The sequence below is a fragment of the Antennarius striatus genome, chromosome 13 (genome assembly GCF_040054535.1).
Source record: "Antennarius striatus isolate MH-2024 chromosome 13, ASM4005453v1, whole genome shotgun sequence".
Taxonomy (NCBI): domain Eukaryota; kingdom Metazoa; phylum Chordata; class Actinopteri; order Lophiiformes; family Antennariidae; genus Antennarius; species Antennarius striatus.
In genome coordinates this window covers 8,952,390-8,970,555 of record NC_090788.1, presented here as the reverse complement: position 1 = coordinate 8,970,555, position 18,166 = coordinate 8,952,390, and the positions used below count along the sequence as shown (strand labels likewise).

Sequence of the window (18,166 nt, the reverse complement as noted above, 5' to 3'; positions counted from 1 at the left end):
TGTCACCATGGAGACTACGGAGAAATTTCAGATCGTTTGGTCATTTCAAACACATCACTGCAATATCAGAGTCAAAACATGATGCAACGTGAGTTTACTCAGATACGTTTGTAGATGATCATGTCATTCAAAATTTTATATAGTTATAAGTAGAGTGACATTTATTTTACTCATCGGTAATCTGGAGTAGAAGTGACGCATGACTGACCACCAACTAGAGAGACATGGGTCAGATGATTCACAGTAATTTACATCTATCATCTGTGAATGTCATAATCAGTCAGTCAGTCATCTTCAGATAACCACCGCTATATCCGTCGCAGCGGGTCACGGGGAGCTGGAGCCTATCTCGACGGTATAGGGCATGAGGCAGGGGACACTCTGGGCATGACGCCAGTGCAATGTGGAGCCACACACAGACATACAACCACACACACACACACTCATTCATTCCTACGGGCAATTTGGAACGACCAATCAACCTGAAGCGCATGCTTTTGGAGGTGGGAGGAAGCCGGAGAACCCGGAGAGAACCCACGCACACACGGGGAGAGCATGCGAACTCCGCACAGAGCAGGACTCGAACCCGGGTCCGCCGTGTTGTGAGGTGGCAACGCTAACCACTGCACCACAGTACCGCATGTCATAATCACTGCTTTGCTATTTTATTTTTGGATTACACACGAGGTGTTGATTTAAAGGCCTGTAATTTCTGCATTGCAAAAAGAAAATCTTGATGGATGGCAGCAATGAACTCCAGAGTTAATTTAAAATATGCCACAGATGGATTGGAGACTCATTTTGGATAGGGGAAGAAAACAAACCAAAAATCTATTCAAATTGTATTTTTTCTCAAAAGCATGTTAACATAACAATCTCAAATATTCTCTGCAGACCAAAAAGCAAACCTAAGATCAAATGGTGCATGAAACTGAAACAGTACATTCTGTATTAACAAGTACTTGAAAGCAAGAAGCCATCAGGAAGTTTATCCTGTATTCCAGCTTTGTCTGAGAAAGTCATCTGACATCTATGCAAAGAATTACAAAATCAAACTAAAATTTTCAAAAGTAATATTTACTATGGAGACTTTTCTTTCAACTATTCAAGCAAAGTACAATATAAACACATTTTGATATAAACTCTTGACATATTTTTAGCTATACTATATTTTGTGTATCATTTTCTGAAGTGAAGCTCACATATTCATACGTTACGTTCTATGTAGTCTTTATTTGTCCCTACAATTTGTTCTCCTGTTACCACAAAAAATGTGTCACTAAATCTTTCATTGTAATGGAAAATTTCCTTTAGTCAAAAAATTAAGTTTGTATTTTTGTATTTAACGTACAAAGTAGATGTTTTTTCTTAATGGCCGAAAAGTAAAACACAAGTTACTATAAAACTATATATACATTACAAAGAGAAGCATTACCTGTAACTAAATACTTTGAGAGTACACAAAATTTGCTTTGGTGCAAATCATGTAGAATTTTCCTTCAAAGTGTATTTGTTCTTAATTTTTGCAGTTCTTATACCACAAACTGAACTTTCCCAAGACATCATAAAGTCTTGGGAAAGTCATAAAGTAAAGCAACTACCTGGGAAGGACTACTAATTTCCTTCTGAGACTGATACTTGACCCTTATGAGAACAGCAACCATGACAAAAGACCTTAAAATGTTCATAATCATAATTGAAATAAAAGAAATAAAAATTTAAAACGAGCTTTCAAAAAATAAAGACATAAAGGGTCTCGATGGTAGTAAGACAATTATTATCAAGACATCCAGCAACAAATCACAACAGTACTCTTAATTGAAAACTTTCATGAATGAAAATGATTCCTTATATGCCAACACAAAGTATCAGTCAAATTATCAGTTAAAAAAAGCAAACCTAGTGTCCAACCAGTCAAAACTGAAATGAAATGAAATAACGTGAATCATCATTCAGTGAAAACACAGGCCAACAACAAAATAGGAGAAGATTCCCTATATTCAGAGACTACTCCTCACTCAAAGTTAAATACAAACTAAAATTCAAGACTAAACACACAAAAAAACGTAATGTTTCGTAATGTGTGTGAACAAAAAGTAATGTCCACATTCTGATAAACAGTGCAGGTCAGTTCAGTAGGCCAGAGTCACTCTTTCCTTGATTCTACATCCTCCTTCATCTTCTGCTCCTGCATACGACTCCGAGTGGAGCCTGCATCAGGAATAAAAATCATAAATGTTTCAGGTAACATTTACAGACACATGAGATTAAAAACACATGGAGAAGAACTGAGACTCTCCGAAGGCATTAATGGAACTGAATAAAAAAAAAAGTTACTTACTCATCTCTGTAAGCCTCTGTATTAGAGTGGAATCTCCGTTTGATTTGCTGTAAATTCAAATATTTAAAGTGATTTAATTGAAATACAAAAAAACAGCTGGATATGTTTATATTATAGGTGAACAAACAGTATTTTTTCAAAATCCATCTATAATGAAAGCTATTTGCCTGACAAACCCCTTCAACCCTGAAGAAAATACTGCAACCTGTGAAGCGAGCCATCTTCAACTTCATAAGAAACTCGATAACTCTTGAACAAATGTGTAAAAATAAAAGGTATTTGATTATAGTTAAAGTGGAACTGAACAATTTTTTTGAAGTCCAAAATTCCAGTTATGAAGTTGACTGGTTAAGGCATCACATAGGTCTTGACACGACAATACAAGTTTGAGTGAACTTGTTTTTTGGGGTTTTTTTTTATATATACTGATTTAATCCCCGATGGGAAATTAGTGGCACACTCTAGTTGGTTGAAACATACATATACAGTATATGTGTGTACAGGCCCTGAACACACAAATACACACAGGGGGTCTGTACGCATTCAGGGGGAGGTAGAGTGGCGGGCAACTTCTTCTTGGCGCGCCCAAATGAGCAACTTGTAAAGAGGACAGTGCGTTGCTCAAGGACACCTCGGCAGTGCTCCGGAGGTAAACTGACACCTCCCACTGTCAGCTAACACTCCAGGTGTTTTTGGGCAGGAGCGGGAATCGAACTGCCGATCTTGGAACATTGGACGACCCGCTCTACCGCCACACTGCCGCCCCATGACTTCAGATTTTAGACTCCAGATTTATAATAATTTGTGACCGACCTGCCATCAGCTTCGTCTTGCCCGTCCACATCGAAGCGCAACCTCTTCAGAGGTTTTGGAGGGGAGCCCATATCCAGAGTCCTCTTGAAGGAGCGTTCACTGCTGTTGACCATCTGGTTGATCTTCTGGAAGCGATTAGACAGCTGCAAATAAAACAAAGCAGCAAACAATGAGTGACTCTGGGAAAAACAAAGGATTGTTGCCTTACACTTGTTAAACAAAGGTTAGCCTTATTAGAAAAGTCTCGTACCCCAAAGGATTCACCGATTGATACCAGCATTCTTAAAAAAAAAAAAAGAGACACACAAAAGTTTGTTAGTCATAAACATTGTATCTCTGCACTTTTTTAATCAACAAGCTCTCCAAGGAGAACAACACTGTGCCTTGAACTGACCTTGAGCGAGGAGTCATGATACCCGGGGACATGCGTGGACTTTTCATCGGGGAGATGTAGACGTTGTTGCTCCCAGGCACACGCAGAGGTGAATTGGGGAACTTATAGGGGCTGCGTGGTATTTGTGGTATCGGAGAAAGCTGAGGTGGCTGTAAAGACACAACAGTGACTACTAGTGGACATCATATGCAAGAAAACTTATCTGATTGTGTGTCCTGTTAAATTGAAACTGTAGATCTTTCCTGGGGAGGTTTCTTACCCTGGTAGATGCATACTGCAGGATGTTTGTTTTCAGCTTCTGCATAAAAACTTGATTATAGAAGACAATGATGGAGTCATAGTGGCCCTCAGTGATCAACACATGCTTAAAGGTCTGCATGGAAGAGAAAGACAAATATTGAAATAAGTTTATGGTATACTGTTACACTATGTGTAATTACAACAGCAATTAAATTTTAAAAGACATCACCTCCTGGTTGGTATTGGGCATGTTCTTGTACGCTGAGACGATGATCTTGAAGCGCAGATCAACACTCTTCACCTTACATATGGCATACATGGCTGACATCATCAACTACAAGAGCAACATAAAGCATTACTAGAAGAAACTAGTAAATACAAGGAAAAAAATGTCAAAAAAAACAAGAGAGCAAATGGTTCTGTGTGAGTAAAAAACAGCAGGAGGACGGGCAAATGAAAGAAGGACTACCTGATCGAGGTGACGGTCCCTCATCAGCTCGTGCTCATGCTGCAGAGTATGCTGGAACAAAGTCCATATGATGGGCTCAAGTTCAGGGTGGGCGGACAGCAGATAGGAGCAAAGTATCTTCAGCCTTGTGTAGGCCAGGCGATACACTGGAAAGACAGGATTTTATTTGATTGTCACAAAACCAAAACGCAATCTACACAGATTGAAAGCACACTCTGTGTGAGGTCTGAGCTATGTTTTACATTTCTTATAGAAGAGGCTGAGAGAGTTGGACTTCGGGAACCGAGGGCTCTGATTGGCTGTTTGGGCCGGAGGCTGGACAGATGCTTGGGAGCTTGGCGTGGCCGGGGAGTCTGGAGGCAAGGTACGAACACCCGGACGCATGGGAGACAGATATCTGCAACAGCAATGGAGAAACAGAATTAGAAAAAAGAAACCGACTAAATCAGAAAGTAAAGAAAATGTCAAAGAAGACAAATGTACAAAAAAGAAGGTACAAGAAAAGAAAATTACCAACTTTCAGTTGGTTCAGCAATAACATAATTAAAGTTTTTCAGGAATGTAAGCAGGTCTCTTAGCCGTTATATGAATGCAACCCAAAGACAAAGGTGTGACAATGGGAGAACTCACAGGTCGGCTGCGGTGTGGTTGTGTTGTAATGGTTGACTGAAACTGGCCGGAGTCTCCACCTGCTCTGCAGCTCCACTCTCACGTTCCTGTTTCAGCAGTTCAAAGAGGGGAGAACCCTGCAGGGACACAGACACACACATTTATCCTTACAGTACATTTAAATTATTTTGAGAATCCATTCAATTGACTTGAGTTCAAATTAATGCGATTTTGGGAAAAAAAGAAAAACCAAGCTTATAAGATTGGTGTTAAATATATATTTACAGCCAATCAGTGTCTGAGTCTTAGTAAAATCAAATGCTAAAACTCTAATCCTGCCACTGCGGGTCTTGCTGCGCTGAACAACATTTCATCTGATCTGAGTAACGGATATGCTGTGCTGATGTGAAGAAACCACAGAAAGCAGAAACAGTAAGGGAAATAACTGCATTTATGGGTTTGGTCTATAGTGTACTTTGTTCCTGACAGAGAAAATAAAAGTCATATAAAGGACTAAAATCACCAAGTTATTGGACAACATAATAAAGTGAACTCAAAAATAATAACATGAACTAAAAAATACAGTTTAATACAAACTGTATTTTACAAACTATGGAGTTATACCTCTCTCTCTCACACACACACACACACACACACACACACACACACACACACACACACACACACACACACACACAAGTGGGTGTGGTTTCTTACTTAGCACTTTGCACCGTGACAGCAGGCACTGACTTGCTATTCACACATTCTTTGCGTCATACGTTATTGCCTGACTGTTGCAACGGACATATCTGAAAAGTGTCCCCGGTATTTGATTGTTCTAATAATATTATGGGCACAGTGCTTTATTAGGTGTGGTAAAGTCACTACATGGAGAACTTTTGTTCACTTGTAATTCTTAAATTCACATTTACATTCCCAAAGGTATCCCCTCTCATAAAAAAAATAAAATAGGATGGATGGAAAGGAATAGTGGATGGATGGATATTAAAGAAAATGTTCAATGTTCATGTACCATGAACTGAAGAAACCTCTTAGATGATAGGTTAATAATGTCTTCTAGGTTTCTCTACAAGTGCAGTTGACTTGATTCAACACAGACATCCAAGACACTGTTCTCTTTTTGGGGGACAAAACCGACAGCAATCCAGATGAGAGAAACCCTCTGGTTGGTTTGTAGTTTAAAACAAAAGTACTATGGGCCACACCCATTGTTGATAGAGACTCATTCAAATTTCTGATAAGGGGAAAAAAAACAAATGAGCAATGGGAGGACTCTGGCCCCAAAGGAGGCTCCTCCCTTTGTACTCTCACGGGTTCTTTGTGCTGGAGTGTCTGACATTTGTTCTGTGATGTGCTTTCTGATGTAAAGCCAGAAGGAGAGGAAAACTTGTGGAGCATGACAGTAACGATCACCATGTCCCCTGAGGGAGGCTTCAGGAGCAGGCACGACGACAACAGAAAGAAAAAAACACTCGGTCCACAGAGCTGAGGACCAAGACCATTAAAAGGCATTTCAGCGGGATACACCGGGAAAGATTTCCCTTTAATGAGGATTATCGGAAGAATAGGACAGCCACCATCAGAATATTGATGTAAATTCCACTGAATACTACTAATACAGGTATTTTGTAAAGTTGCTGTTATGTTCCATGTTATCATTTCATTACAAAAAACCATGGAAACTGAGATCTAGTATTCAAGGATGCTTCACGCCCCCCCACAGAAACTAATTTAAAATGTTACCTGTCAATTGTAATTGATTGGTTTAAGAAGATAAAATTTTTAATGAAAGTCTTGTTTTTCACTCTAGAAAATATCACAGTCTTGTGAGTTATCATAAAAATGAATAATAACTCAACAGAAATAGATAACAGCAGCACACTAGCCTCCACTCAATATCACATTAACTGCAACAAGAGCGATGAATTCAAGTACCCTTTGTACAGCTCGGTCTTCAGCCTGGTGTTTGTAATCGGACTTGTCTTCAACATGATGGCGGTTTACATTTTTGCCTGCAGGCTGAAGCTGCGAAACGAAACCACGACCTACATGATAAACCTGGTGGTTTCAGACTCTCTCTTCGTTCTCAGCCTGCCTTTTCGGATTGTTTACTTCATTAAACAGGAATGGCTATTTGGAAGTGTGCTCTGCAAGATCTCTGTGGCTTTGTTCTACACCAACATGTATGGAAGCATCCTCTTCCTCACGTGCATCAGTGTTGATCGTTTCCTAGCCATTGTCCACCCTTTCCGTTCCCAAGCTATTCGGACAAAGAGGAATGCCAAACTTGCCTGCTGCATGGTTTGGGTGATGGTTCTTTCAGGAAGTATACCCACTGGGTTCTTATTGGATACCACTTCACCCAAAAATGCCAACTCCTCTGCAAATTTCTGCTTTGAAAACTATTCCAAAAAACAGTGGAAGGCTGAGCTCTCCAAGGTGGTGGTATTCATTGAGACGGTGGGCTTCATCATCCCATTGATGCTCAATGTCTTCTGCTCCATGATGGTGTTACGGACACTGAGGAATCCTCAAACTCTCAATCGAGGAGGGAACCTCAACAAGACAAAGATCTTAAGGATGATCATCGTGCATCTGATTATTTTCTGCTTCTGTTTCATTCCATACAATGTCAACCTCATGTTTTATGCCCTGGTTCGCTCCAATATCCTACAGGGATGCGATGCTGAACATGTGGTCAGAACCATCTACCCCATTGCTCTATGTATAGCAGTGACCAACTGCTGTTTTGACCCGGTCATTTACTACTTCACCTCTGAAACCATTCAGAGCTCCATCAAACGCAAGTCCACAGTATGGTACAACGGTTCCAAGGTGTCCGACAGGATGCAGATGGACAGCACGCAAAGCACTCCACATTCAACACCCAAACTTCAGACTCAAAGAACATCAAGATCCAAAACATTTCACGAGTCAACAATCTAATGTGAACTTATGTATATGACACAATAAAGAGTTGAGTGAGTATTCTTGAAAACTTGGACTTGAACTAAAAGAATGTAGGGTGGAAGCAGAGTGGCTGTAAAGACTATAATACCCAAAAGTTACTAAGGAGATATTGGATCATCTGCTTCAAAGACTCTTGAACGGATCGCTCTTCAGTCAATAGCAGCAACGAGTCAAAGGAAATGTTTGGAACATGTTGCCTTCTTTATCAGGGTGACAATTTACAACACATATGTTGAGAATGTTGAATTAGTTTGTAACACTCATCGGAGGAAATGACAGATATGTAAGTCACATTATTAGCTTTTTTTGTTCATGGGTAATTGTAGCCGTGTGCCTCAGGGCAGTCTGTGTGCTTTGGAAATGCTCAACCAGTATTACAACTCTTTTAAATGTCGCGCTGGCAGTTTTTTAGTTGTAGCCTCACCAAGGCTTTAAAGCACTTTATAGCAAGCATGAGATATTACAGCTTTTACTCCATTTATTGACAGTGAATAAAAGCAATATTGACTTAACAAGGTTTTCAAGTTTGAAATTACTCACTGATACAAAGAGGCCTTGGTGAGGTGTGAACTGTTCATGTGCCACTCTCTTTATTGTGTGTTTAAACACAACTGCAGTACGGATTGTGTAAAACCTCCAAATGATACTGGATTACACAAGGATAAATCCAAAACTCTATTTACACTGAATATTAGAAGTTCCTGAAATCTGGTGGGAATCGGACAGGAAGTGTAAGCCACGTTAACTACTATCTGTGTAATAAAAGGCAGAGTGTAAATGGAATACGGTGCAGCTGAAATATTTGTCTCATCCTGAAAACAAACGGTGTGCTACAAGCTGGAGCTGCATTCTGCATTCCTGTTGCTGAGAGGCTTCGCTTCAGGGTCTGCACTGACAAGAGGAGAATTATCACTGATGGGAAAGATTGTGAAACGTAAGCAGACGAGCGACAACATGCCAAGAGCACAATGGTGGTTGCAGTAATCTTGGGATGGGTCAGGCAGATGACAAGAGTAGAACCTTGTGTTATAAATAATAAGACATATGCAACTAGCTTCTAAAGTCTTATTTTACATGGTCTGATTCTGTACACGGAGATGTACGACGGAAAACATTCAGGATGCAGCTGTGGTTTTGCAAGCCAGATCAAAGTCTTTTTGACTCAAAGCTAATATGCTAAACAGATCATACTGTTCCTATCATTTAGTGTGAGATGAAGTGGGTGATTCTTTGTGGGTGATTGTCTTTCCATCTGTAAATTGAAGGTAAGGTTTATGTTTTTCTGTTCACAGGGAAATACATTTTAACAATTATGTGATGAAGACTGGTTGTGTCCTTTATTTGCTATTTAAATTCAAGCTCAAGATTAAACTGTGTTAAATTACCCTTTTGGTTCAGATTAGTCAAAAACTGCTCTTCTACCCATGAACAAAAATCTCCACTGACTTGCTATCCTCTCAGAGTGCCGATACTAAGAAGCGTTGTTTTATGTGAACAGCCGTTCTTCTGATTCCTGAGGCAATGATTAACTCCAAAACTCATGTCGGTTATTTTTACCAGCAGCCATAAACTTTTACAGATAAACCAAATAAAAGAAAGATTATGACTGTAATACGCTGGGTTCACAAGTCCCAAAGTTTTGACATGGTTTGCAACTGACAATGTCCAGCATTAACACACTCCTTAGACAGAGAGGGGTGATACTGTAACTGGAGAAAACTACAAATTACACATAAGGTGTTATCAGATAACCAAACAGGAGCAGCTCAAATATAATGTTAGGAAATAGGAAAACAGCTGAAGAAAAAATTATGAATGTCTAATCAAATAGTGTTACTGATAATTTAAAAAACATTATCAGGGGACTGTTTAAGATACAGCTTAAACACAGATTAACACGTTGGGACTGTCTGAATGAAAGAACAGCTCTATCAGCTTCACTGTGTAAACATGCATTCATTGCTGTCACTTCTTCCCCTCTCTACAGGTAATGAATCCAAATGTTTGTGAGTTTTACGAGAGCAGGAAGCTGCAGTCAAACTCTGGTGACAGTATTCATCCGTCTCCTTGCTTTTCCAATATTCTGCTACGTTAGCGTTCACAGTGCATTTACAAATTTACATTCCATAAAACAGAAATTTAGACTTAATTGAGTTCTATTTGGCACAGGTTGTACTACTTCAACAGAAGCAGCGTACACATCATCCTCCTGCTGGATTGGCTGAACCAGCTCAGGCTGTATTTATCAGCCTGCACCACTAACAATGCAACCATTTACAATGTCAGCCTGTCAGCTGCTGACTCGTGTTTGCAATCTCTACACCTGAAAATCTGTCACAAGCACCAGAGCGTGAAAGGCATATCCTCCAAGACCAGTGACACTTCCAGTTGGGCTCCTAGTGTGGCACACAATGCCCACTGCTGTGGATGAGTCATACCACTTAAATCCACTGGGACACACCCTGACACATGTGGGACTGCCGAAATATTGTAGCCTCACCAAGGCCTATATGGGTGGTAGGTGTGAAAAGGACACGTTGCTCTGGGAGTCAAATCAACCAGAGTCAAAGGTAAAGAACCAATACTCCAGTGGTCCAAGGTTCCTGTATGGTTTAGCCGAAGTCAATTCAGAAGAGACTTTTAGGGTTTGAGACTCACAGAAGCACCTTTCATTTTAAAAGACTGTGTCCCATCAAAAAAGTTGAAGCTCCTTCTAAAGTTGTAGGATCATGTTGCTTCAACGTGGACCGGATGGCTCCATTCTATTTACCTGGACTCTAATGTGCTTGGAGATTAAGCCGAATATCACACAACAGGTTTTGTGTGCTTTGTTTAAGGCCCAGACGAGAGCAGCACATCTGGACCATCCTTGTGACATTGTTTTCATGCAGTGAATGTTGAGATTATAATATATATATAAACAAATACTTGTCTTCAACCAATAAATGGATAAATTTACAGCGTCTTGTGCCTTTTTGGAAAGCATGAATCCTAACTGAAATTCAGCAACATATTATTATAGTAAAGGGAGATAAAACTGACCGTCCTCCATGCAATCCTCTCCATGATGAGGTTCTCGCAGGCCTCCAAGTGTTTGACGATATCTTTATTTAAAGTGGGGTCGGCCTTGATGAAGCTCTCGATGACTTTGTAGAAGTCAAACGCAGCCAGGTTGACCACATCCAGTATCCAGGGAAAACACACATTCTTTTCAGAGGTGCCACACCCACCATGGTTGTATCCGCCAGTTTTAAAACTGCTCTCTAATCATGAAGAACAAACATTATCACAACTTACTACACATCTCCAAATGGAGGCAACATTTATAGATATAGAGCTATTTAAGATTTAGCAGGGACATGCATGTGTTATTGAATAAACAAACCTCCATATGTCGCCATGACCACCTCCAAGGCACAGGCCAGAAGTGACGTGTGGAAAGTAGAATCATTGAGGAGTTTACTGTCAAGGGAATGAAATCACTGTTCAAGTCATGTGACACTTCGATTAAGATTCAAACTAAAAAAGCAAACATTTACAAACAAATACAAACCAGACAACTTAGTAGCTTCATAACTCCCCAAAGATGTAATTAAAGTTTTAAAAAACACACCTGAAATTTTGCACAGACAGTCGCTTCTCCTCCTACAAAATGAAATACAAATGAATGAGAAAGAAATTCAACATCAACATATCTCTTCAGATATGGTGTGCAATCTACAGCTAATAAAAATAAAAAGTTAATTCAAACAACTCACCGATTTCAACATTGCCTCCATGACTTTGTAATATAACTTGACACCAAGAGTAAATCGCTGGGAGATGAGAGAAATATACGTGTCAGTTCAAGTATTTCATGAGAGATTGCCGTTCTTGCTCGTCGCCCTCGGGTACTGCTTCATACCTGCCTGCCCAGAATGACACAGCGAGGTCCCACTGCCTGACCGAACCTCTGGCTGAACGCCTGTCCAAGTGTCTCCAGACGCTTCAGCATGTCCTGTGTCGGGTCCACTGTGCAATTCTGATTTCAAGGCAGAGCAAATAAAAAATACATTGATTTACGGTAATAAGAGTCTGTTCCATTAATAGTTCCATCATTAGTGGCCATATCAGAGACATACTTTAAAATATGTGGCCAGGTTAGTAGACGGTTGGTCACCACTGGAAGTGAGATCACCTCTCAGCTGCTGAATGGAGTTCATGGCGGCTCTGATGGGACAAAGAACAAACACAAATCAAAAAGTGTTGAGGAACAAATCCAAAGACACATATAGTACAGTTATTATGTCATAACTTGAGTTTTTTACGTGCTTAATTGTGACAAAAGAACAATTAAGCATGTACATGTCTGAACATAATTTGCACATATGAAAAAAAGTAAAAGTTAAAAATTTACCATGTTAAAGTTAGCAATTTAAAGGTTTTTGGTACTTTTGCATCTGACTGTCAATTGTAACACTGTACGTACGTATTTCTTTATTTTTCATTACCTTGCTGTAGATCCGTAATGCACCATGTGACTGCTAAAAGAGCCAAAATACTAGAATGACTTTGAAACTGCACAAAAGTAAAAAAGGTTCTGTTGGAAGCCAACATGAGAACTTAGTCCTCCTCCCTTTGGGTAAACACAGGTAGATTTGAGACAGCTAACGCTAACCTGATTGGAGTCTGGGGAGGGATGAGCACAGCATCTTCATCTGCTTGGTTCTTCTTTGGCGTTCTCTCCACCTGTGATCTAAATGAAGAAAATGATTCAATGCATCAGTAACGTCATGATCCATTCATTTAAATTCTACATCAAGTAAGCAAAAAAGAAATTACATCTCAATTTTTGGCAGGAGAACAGTCGCATCTTCTTCGAAAAACAGCCGTCCATCTAAGTCTCTGCTCTTGAGGTAATGCTCTTCGTACTGTTGGTTGAGGTCCTTCCCCTGTGGTGAAAATCAAAGTGTGAAGTTACGAATAGTTAAGTAGCCCAAATTAATAACAAGAATTAAAAAAATCAGGCGATTGAAGAGTACTCTAATTAACCTGTTATTTAACGTATTTCAAAAGTGATAAATAACTAAATCAAAAGCCTCTCATGCTTATTTTGAATGAACATTATTGGTGCATTGTACAAGAAACATTTACATTACCAAAACTAATTACTAACCATAACCATAACTAATTACTAATTACATTACCAGAACTAAATTTGAAAAAAATAAAACTAGATGTGAGCCATGAAGCCCCCTTAAACTGCTGACTGTCCGAGTTCAACCAATATAAATTCAACTGTATGTTTTGATGCAAGATCCTAATTGCTAGAGCAGCACTTACCAATTTTAGTCTGTTCTTAAATGCTTCTAATCAGTGTGAGCATCAAACATAAATATTTCGATACAAAGTAAAAAAAATGTTTTTAAAAACTACTTAAAACTCAGTTTGTTTCCGATCAGATTAGGACAACAGCTAGCATCACAGACATTTGAGCTGTACTGTAAGTTAGGCAAATAACAAAAATGATTAATAGGACCAATTAATAGGGTGAAACACATATTATTTTCAGCCAATGCTGCACTCTACCTGTCTGTTGCTGGGATAATGCAACAATAAAACAAATATGTTCAGTGTCCTTCAGCAAACAGTAGCATCCTGTCTCTGTGCCGTATCACCCTGATACAATAAAAAAGATCCTTTCCACACATTTTCCTGAGACCATATGTGTGAACACAAACATGCATGAATTGCAAGCAAAGCCACAGACTTTCAACGCTAACATGTTAGAACAATGACCACAACATATTGGAAGACAAACAGAACAACAGATGTGGGACTCGTACCGGAGGAAAATCTGGCGATTTTGAAAGATCCAGGGATTCCATGAACGCTGAGAAACTAGTCTGGTATACGTTCTTCACCTGAAAACACAATTAGTGGACAAATGAGCGGGAGAACAGAGCAAACTGCTCGGAGGGAGGAGGGATTAAATTCATTTGTTAGCTGAGGGTAATTCAGTGCCAGGAAAAAAACAAATACAAAAAATTATCAAAATGAATGTAAATGGTCACGAGGTGCCCAGATTTACTCTGTCCTTCCTGAGGGGTGCATCAGGATCAACGAGGCCCATAAAGTGATGCATCCATCATACCTCATGCCGACTGTACCAGCTTGAGGGGGCAGTGCTATGATCTGGGTTAGCTTCAGTTCATTCATTCGTACATTCATTCATACATTCATTCGTTCATCTTTTGAACGAAAGTCATTGTCTAATCATAAATCCAAAGTTACAGGTCACGGGTCTGCTGGAGCCTATCCCACCTGAATGAGAGATGGGCTACATCCTGGATGAGATGCCAGTTCATCGTAGGGCCACAGCTCACAAAATACAAACAACCATTCACACTCACAACTACACATAATTTGTCTAAATTGGTGGTGGAAGGAAGCTGGAAAACCCAGAGAGGACCTTTCAAGGGAGAACGTTCAAAGTCTTTAAAGAAAAACTCCAGGTGGAATTAAAATCAGGACATTCTTGCTGTGAAGTAACAGAGCTACCTGCTGCATGTTAGCTTTGGTTGTTCAGGTCAAACTTCATCAACGTTATGTGTTCAAAAATGAGGTGAGCTAACCACATTAGTATTCTATCAATAGTTTTTTTGTAACATATTTATGTGCTGATATCAAAGCCAAAGGTGGTCCAATTAAATCTTACTGCGTGTGACAGGAAGTGTACATATACAAAGACAAAGGTTCATACCTCTTCTGCATTGCATTCATTCTCTTGGCACAAGGTTTTAAGAAGTTGTAAGTCCACTTCTGGCTCTGGAGGTCGCGATTTGGCTTTACTTTGGTTACGACGAGATGTTCTTGTTGGGGGGCTCTGAACTTTGCTGATAGCTGATTCTGAGAGAAATCACACTGAAGAGGTTAACTTGTATGTTATGAATCGCCACAAACATGAAATCATTTAATGACACTGAATGCCTCACCTAATATACATTTTTTTCATGGCAGGAATATATATTGAACAGATATTACACAATACCTTATTCATAGTGTTCATAGATAAAATCCAAATTCACAAGAACTTCACTTTTAAAAAATTAATTCTTTGAACAATGAAAAGTTTGAAAAGAGTATTAACTAAAGACAGAGGTGGATAGTCTGGCACTGAAACTTACTGTAAAGAGGTTGCAAGAGGTCTGGAGGACATCGCTTGATGCAGAATTCCAGTGTACAGAGAAGTAACTGGAACGATATGACCAGGTCATCCTCCATCTGCAAGGCCCTTCCTGCAGATGGCAGAGATGAATCATTATTATTCAACTGCTGTGAATGTGAAACAACAGAAACATAGGAACAAACACTTTCCAATCCACGTAAACTCTTTCCATCCTTCCTTCTGCCTTCGCGAAGGCAGAAGGAAGGATGGAAAGAAGACAGCCCATCATGTGTGACAGCTTGACCTACTTTTGTTGTTGTTGTTGCTGCTTTGTTTAAAGGCTTAACCTACCCCTGGCTAAAAGAAACATTGTCCAGCAGCTTTGAATGGTCTTCCTTTCCCTTGAAAAAAAGCATTAATAAACAATCATCACATGTTTTATCAAAATAAAAGAATCACAAAAGACTATAAAAGTGCAACACAAGGACAACTATTCATCTATTCTACTATTATCTGGTACATTTTTTAAAAACTTACTCAGTATCAGAAACCAAAGCAAAGATCTTCTTGCATGTTCTGAAACAAAACAAACATTACTATCAGTTCTAATTTTGCAGTAAACAGTTCCACATTAATTAAGCGTCTTTATCAGTGTGTTAACTCACTTCTCAAACCTCTGGTAAAGAGCCAGAGTCACGTCATACTTCTTCTCCAGCTGTGTCAGAGCTGAATTCACTTTGGTGCTTATAGTGTCCAAATTCACATCCAGCTTCCTCACAAGAGCTAAAAACTGCTTCACACTTTAAAAAAGAAAAAGGTAGAAAACACATTTTATAAAATTAAATAATCAATTTTTTTATGGGACCATCAAAACATACAATCTATCGTTAGCATAATGATATGCATTTGGACTTCTTCAATGACTGCTAAAACATGAATTCATTTTAAAAGCACTGAGAATCCTTCATAATTGACACATACTTACTTCAGAGAAACTGCTTTCAGAACCTCAGTCAAAGTGAAACAAGCAACATCCATGTCTGTCGCTGATACAAACAGACAAGCCCCCCACAACCTTTTCTGATTGTCCTGAGACGAAATTAAAAAAAACAATCAAAACTACTAAATACATTATAATAACACGGCTAATAATCTACGCTATGACACACTCATGAGAGCTACGTATTGGAAAAACTGATTTTGCAATATTTTTCTTTTCTGAAATCTAAATATTGGATTGTGAAATGAGAAAATGCTGAAATGTTATCTAATGTGTTGATTGACACAGTTGATTGACAACAGTTTAGCCATAAATGTTCAAAATAATAATCTGCACTGTAGTCTTTAGCAGATTTGGGAAAAAAACAACAACAATACAATACATACAAGGACCTCCTCCATTGAGTCTTGAACAGATTTCCACAACTTCCAGGCATGGTCACACACCAGGTCAGTCACATGAAGGCTTTTGCACAGTGTCACAAACTCAGCATCCTTGTCTCTGTGTCTAGATGATGGAGACCGTGAGTCAACACAACGGAGAACCAAATGTTCTAGTCTAGTGCATCAAAACAAGTGGAACACATGACAGACTCCAAGTGCTGCGCTTCCCTTGCTGAAGTACAAAGGTCGCTTTACTGTGTAAACGTCACTCTGCTCGGTACACTCGGCTACGTGCGAAGGGTTGAAACATTTAAAATAGAACATTAGCTCTACATATAGGCCTAAAGTCGTTTGCACCGATTAGCAAGTCAGCTTCGATAGCAAGAGCAAAAGACCTGCACAACCAAGCCACGCTGTAAACATTCTTGCAGATTAGACAACTACTTACCAAGCAACTATTATAATGCTAAGTCGTGAATAAGGGAACTTTAATCATCTTACTTTTTGACAGATAACTCTTGGCTCTCTTTCTTGTCCGGAGAGGCACCCCCAGGACTGGGCTTCAGCTCCTTGCTTTGTGTCGTCCCAGAGTTACGCTTTTTGGGTCGCATCTCGGTATTAGGTTTACTTACCTAACGGGAAAATATGTCAGTAAAAAATTACAAATTGCTTTTGCGGGTATAAACTCCGTTTTCTAAGTTTAAAGCCCACTGTAACAGTTCCGCATCCTCAATAACGACTTCCTGAAATCATGGGAAAGTGTGCGTTCGTTTTGTAGTACCAGAGTATCCGGCGGAGCCCAAGTGAAGCCGGTGCAGCAGCCTTTAAGCGTCCTGAGCTGACAGTGTCTTCATCCCCGTTTAAACCGACAGTTCCATTGAGTTTTGTGACAGTAATATACGTTGCTAATATGAGCTTACCAGTTTAGGTGTTTGTATTCACTGTAAACCCTTTGTAGAAATAAAAGGAGTTCCGTTCGAGTTCAGGGACATCACGTGAGGCCGCACAAACATGTAACCCAAGCGCACACAACGAAAACGCGGGAAAATATATACGCAACATCCGTTCATTAGCATTTATCGCGCCATGTAGAGGAGTTTGTTCCATCAGCTTCAGCAGCCGGCAATTCCCGACTCAAATCCAGATCGCAAGAGGTTTTTATCCGAACCTCATGCATTTGTAACACGACACATGCTAGTCTGTTGTCTTTAAAGGAGTTAGAGCTGCGCTACATTCAGCAAACAGGCACAGAGACTATAACACTCATAACAGATGCAAATATATATATATATATATATATATATATATATATATATATATATATATATATATATATATATATATATATACAGTGTATATATATATGTGTGTGTGTGTGTGTGTGTGTGTGTGTATACACACAGTATATGTATATGTATATATACACAGTATATGTATATGTATATATACACAGAATGTATATGTATATATACACAGAATATATATATATATATATATATATATATATATATATATATATATATATATATATATATATATATATATATATATATATATATATATATATATATATATATATATATATATATATATAAAATCACACTCCAGGTGTTTTGGGGCGGGAGCGGGAATCAAACCCCCGATCTTGGAACAGTGAACCACCAGCTCTACCATCCACTCTTCCATTGAGCCACTGCCGCCCAAGTATACATAAAAATATGAATGGCAGAATAAACAGATTTTTCTGAGAACACTGGACAGAAGATTCACATTAATTCA

General features: G+C 39.2%; 2 protein-coding genes across 8 annotated transcripts; one reads left to right on the top strand and one right to left on the bottom strand.

Annotated features, from left to right (window-relative positions):
- Nucleotides 1–829: 829 nt before the first annotated feature.
- rb1 (retinoblastoma 1) lies at nucleotides 830–17,337 on the bottom strand. Of its 2 annotated transcripts, XM_068330854.1 has the most exons (28): nucleotides 17,169–17,337; nucleotides 16,889–17,019; nucleotides 16,391–16,511; nucleotides 15,990–16,093; nucleotides 15,670–15,804; nucleotides 15,542–15,580; nucleotides 15,356–15,405; nucleotides 15,024–15,134; nucleotides 14,600–14,745; nucleotides 13,683–13,760; nucleotides 12,679–12,788; nucleotides 12,515–12,592; nucleotides 11,979–12,066; nucleotides 11,762–11,878; nucleotides 11,616–11,672; nucleotides 11,471–11,502; nucleotides 11,243–11,319; nucleotides 10,900–11,120; nucleotides 4,888–5,003; nucleotides 4,500–4,654; nucleotides 4,258–4,403; nucleotides 4,018–4,122; nucleotides 3,808–3,921; nucleotides 3,549–3,697; nucleotides 3,405–3,435; nucleotides 3,155–3,297; nucleotides 2,342–2,388; nucleotides 830–2,211 (listed from the first exon to the last, which is right to left on the bottom strand). In XM_068330854.1, the coding sequence occupies exons 2-28, from the start codon at nucleotides 16,996–16,998 to the stop codon at nucleotides 2,147–2,149; spliced, it is 2,745 nt and encodes a 914-aa protein (XP_068186955.1). In that variant the 5' UTR covers nucleotides 16,999–17,019; nucleotides 17,169–17,337; the 3' UTR covers nucleotides 830–2,146. The 2 variants fall into 2 exon arrangements, with proteins under 2 accessions (XP_068186955.1, XP_068186956.1); XM_068330855.1 differs by lacking the exons at nucleotides 15,542–15,580; nucleotides 15,670–15,804; nucleotides 15,990–16,093; ... (1 more) ...; nucleotides 16,889–17,019; nucleotides 17,169–17,337 and having other exon boundaries at nucleotides 15,313–15,388.
- On the top strand, nucleotides 6,231–10,756 carry LOC137605990 (lysophosphatidic acid receptor 6-like). 6 transcript variants are annotated; one of them, XM_068331000.1, is made up of 3 exons: nucleotides 6,231–6,508; nucleotides 6,906–9,122; nucleotides 9,845–10,756. In XM_068331000.1, exon 2 carries the CDS (start codon nucleotides 6,937–6,939, stop codon nucleotides 7,831–7,833), a length of 897 nt encoding a protein of 298 aa, XP_068187101.1. In that variant the 5' UTR covers nucleotides 6,231–6,508; nucleotides 6,906–6,936; the 3' UTR covers nucleotides 7,834–9,122; nucleotides 9,845–10,756. The 6 variants fall into 6 exon arrangements, with proteins under 6 accessions (XP_068187101.1, XP_068187100.1, XP_068187096.1 ...); XM_068330999.1 differs by having other exon boundaries at nucleotides 6,231–8,791; nucleotides 9,845–9,902; nucleotides 10,027–10,756; XM_068330995.1 differs by having other exon boundaries at nucleotides 6,231–9,122; nucleotides 9,845–9,902; nucleotides 10,027–10,756.
- Nucleotides 17,338–18,166: the final 829 nt, after the last annotated feature.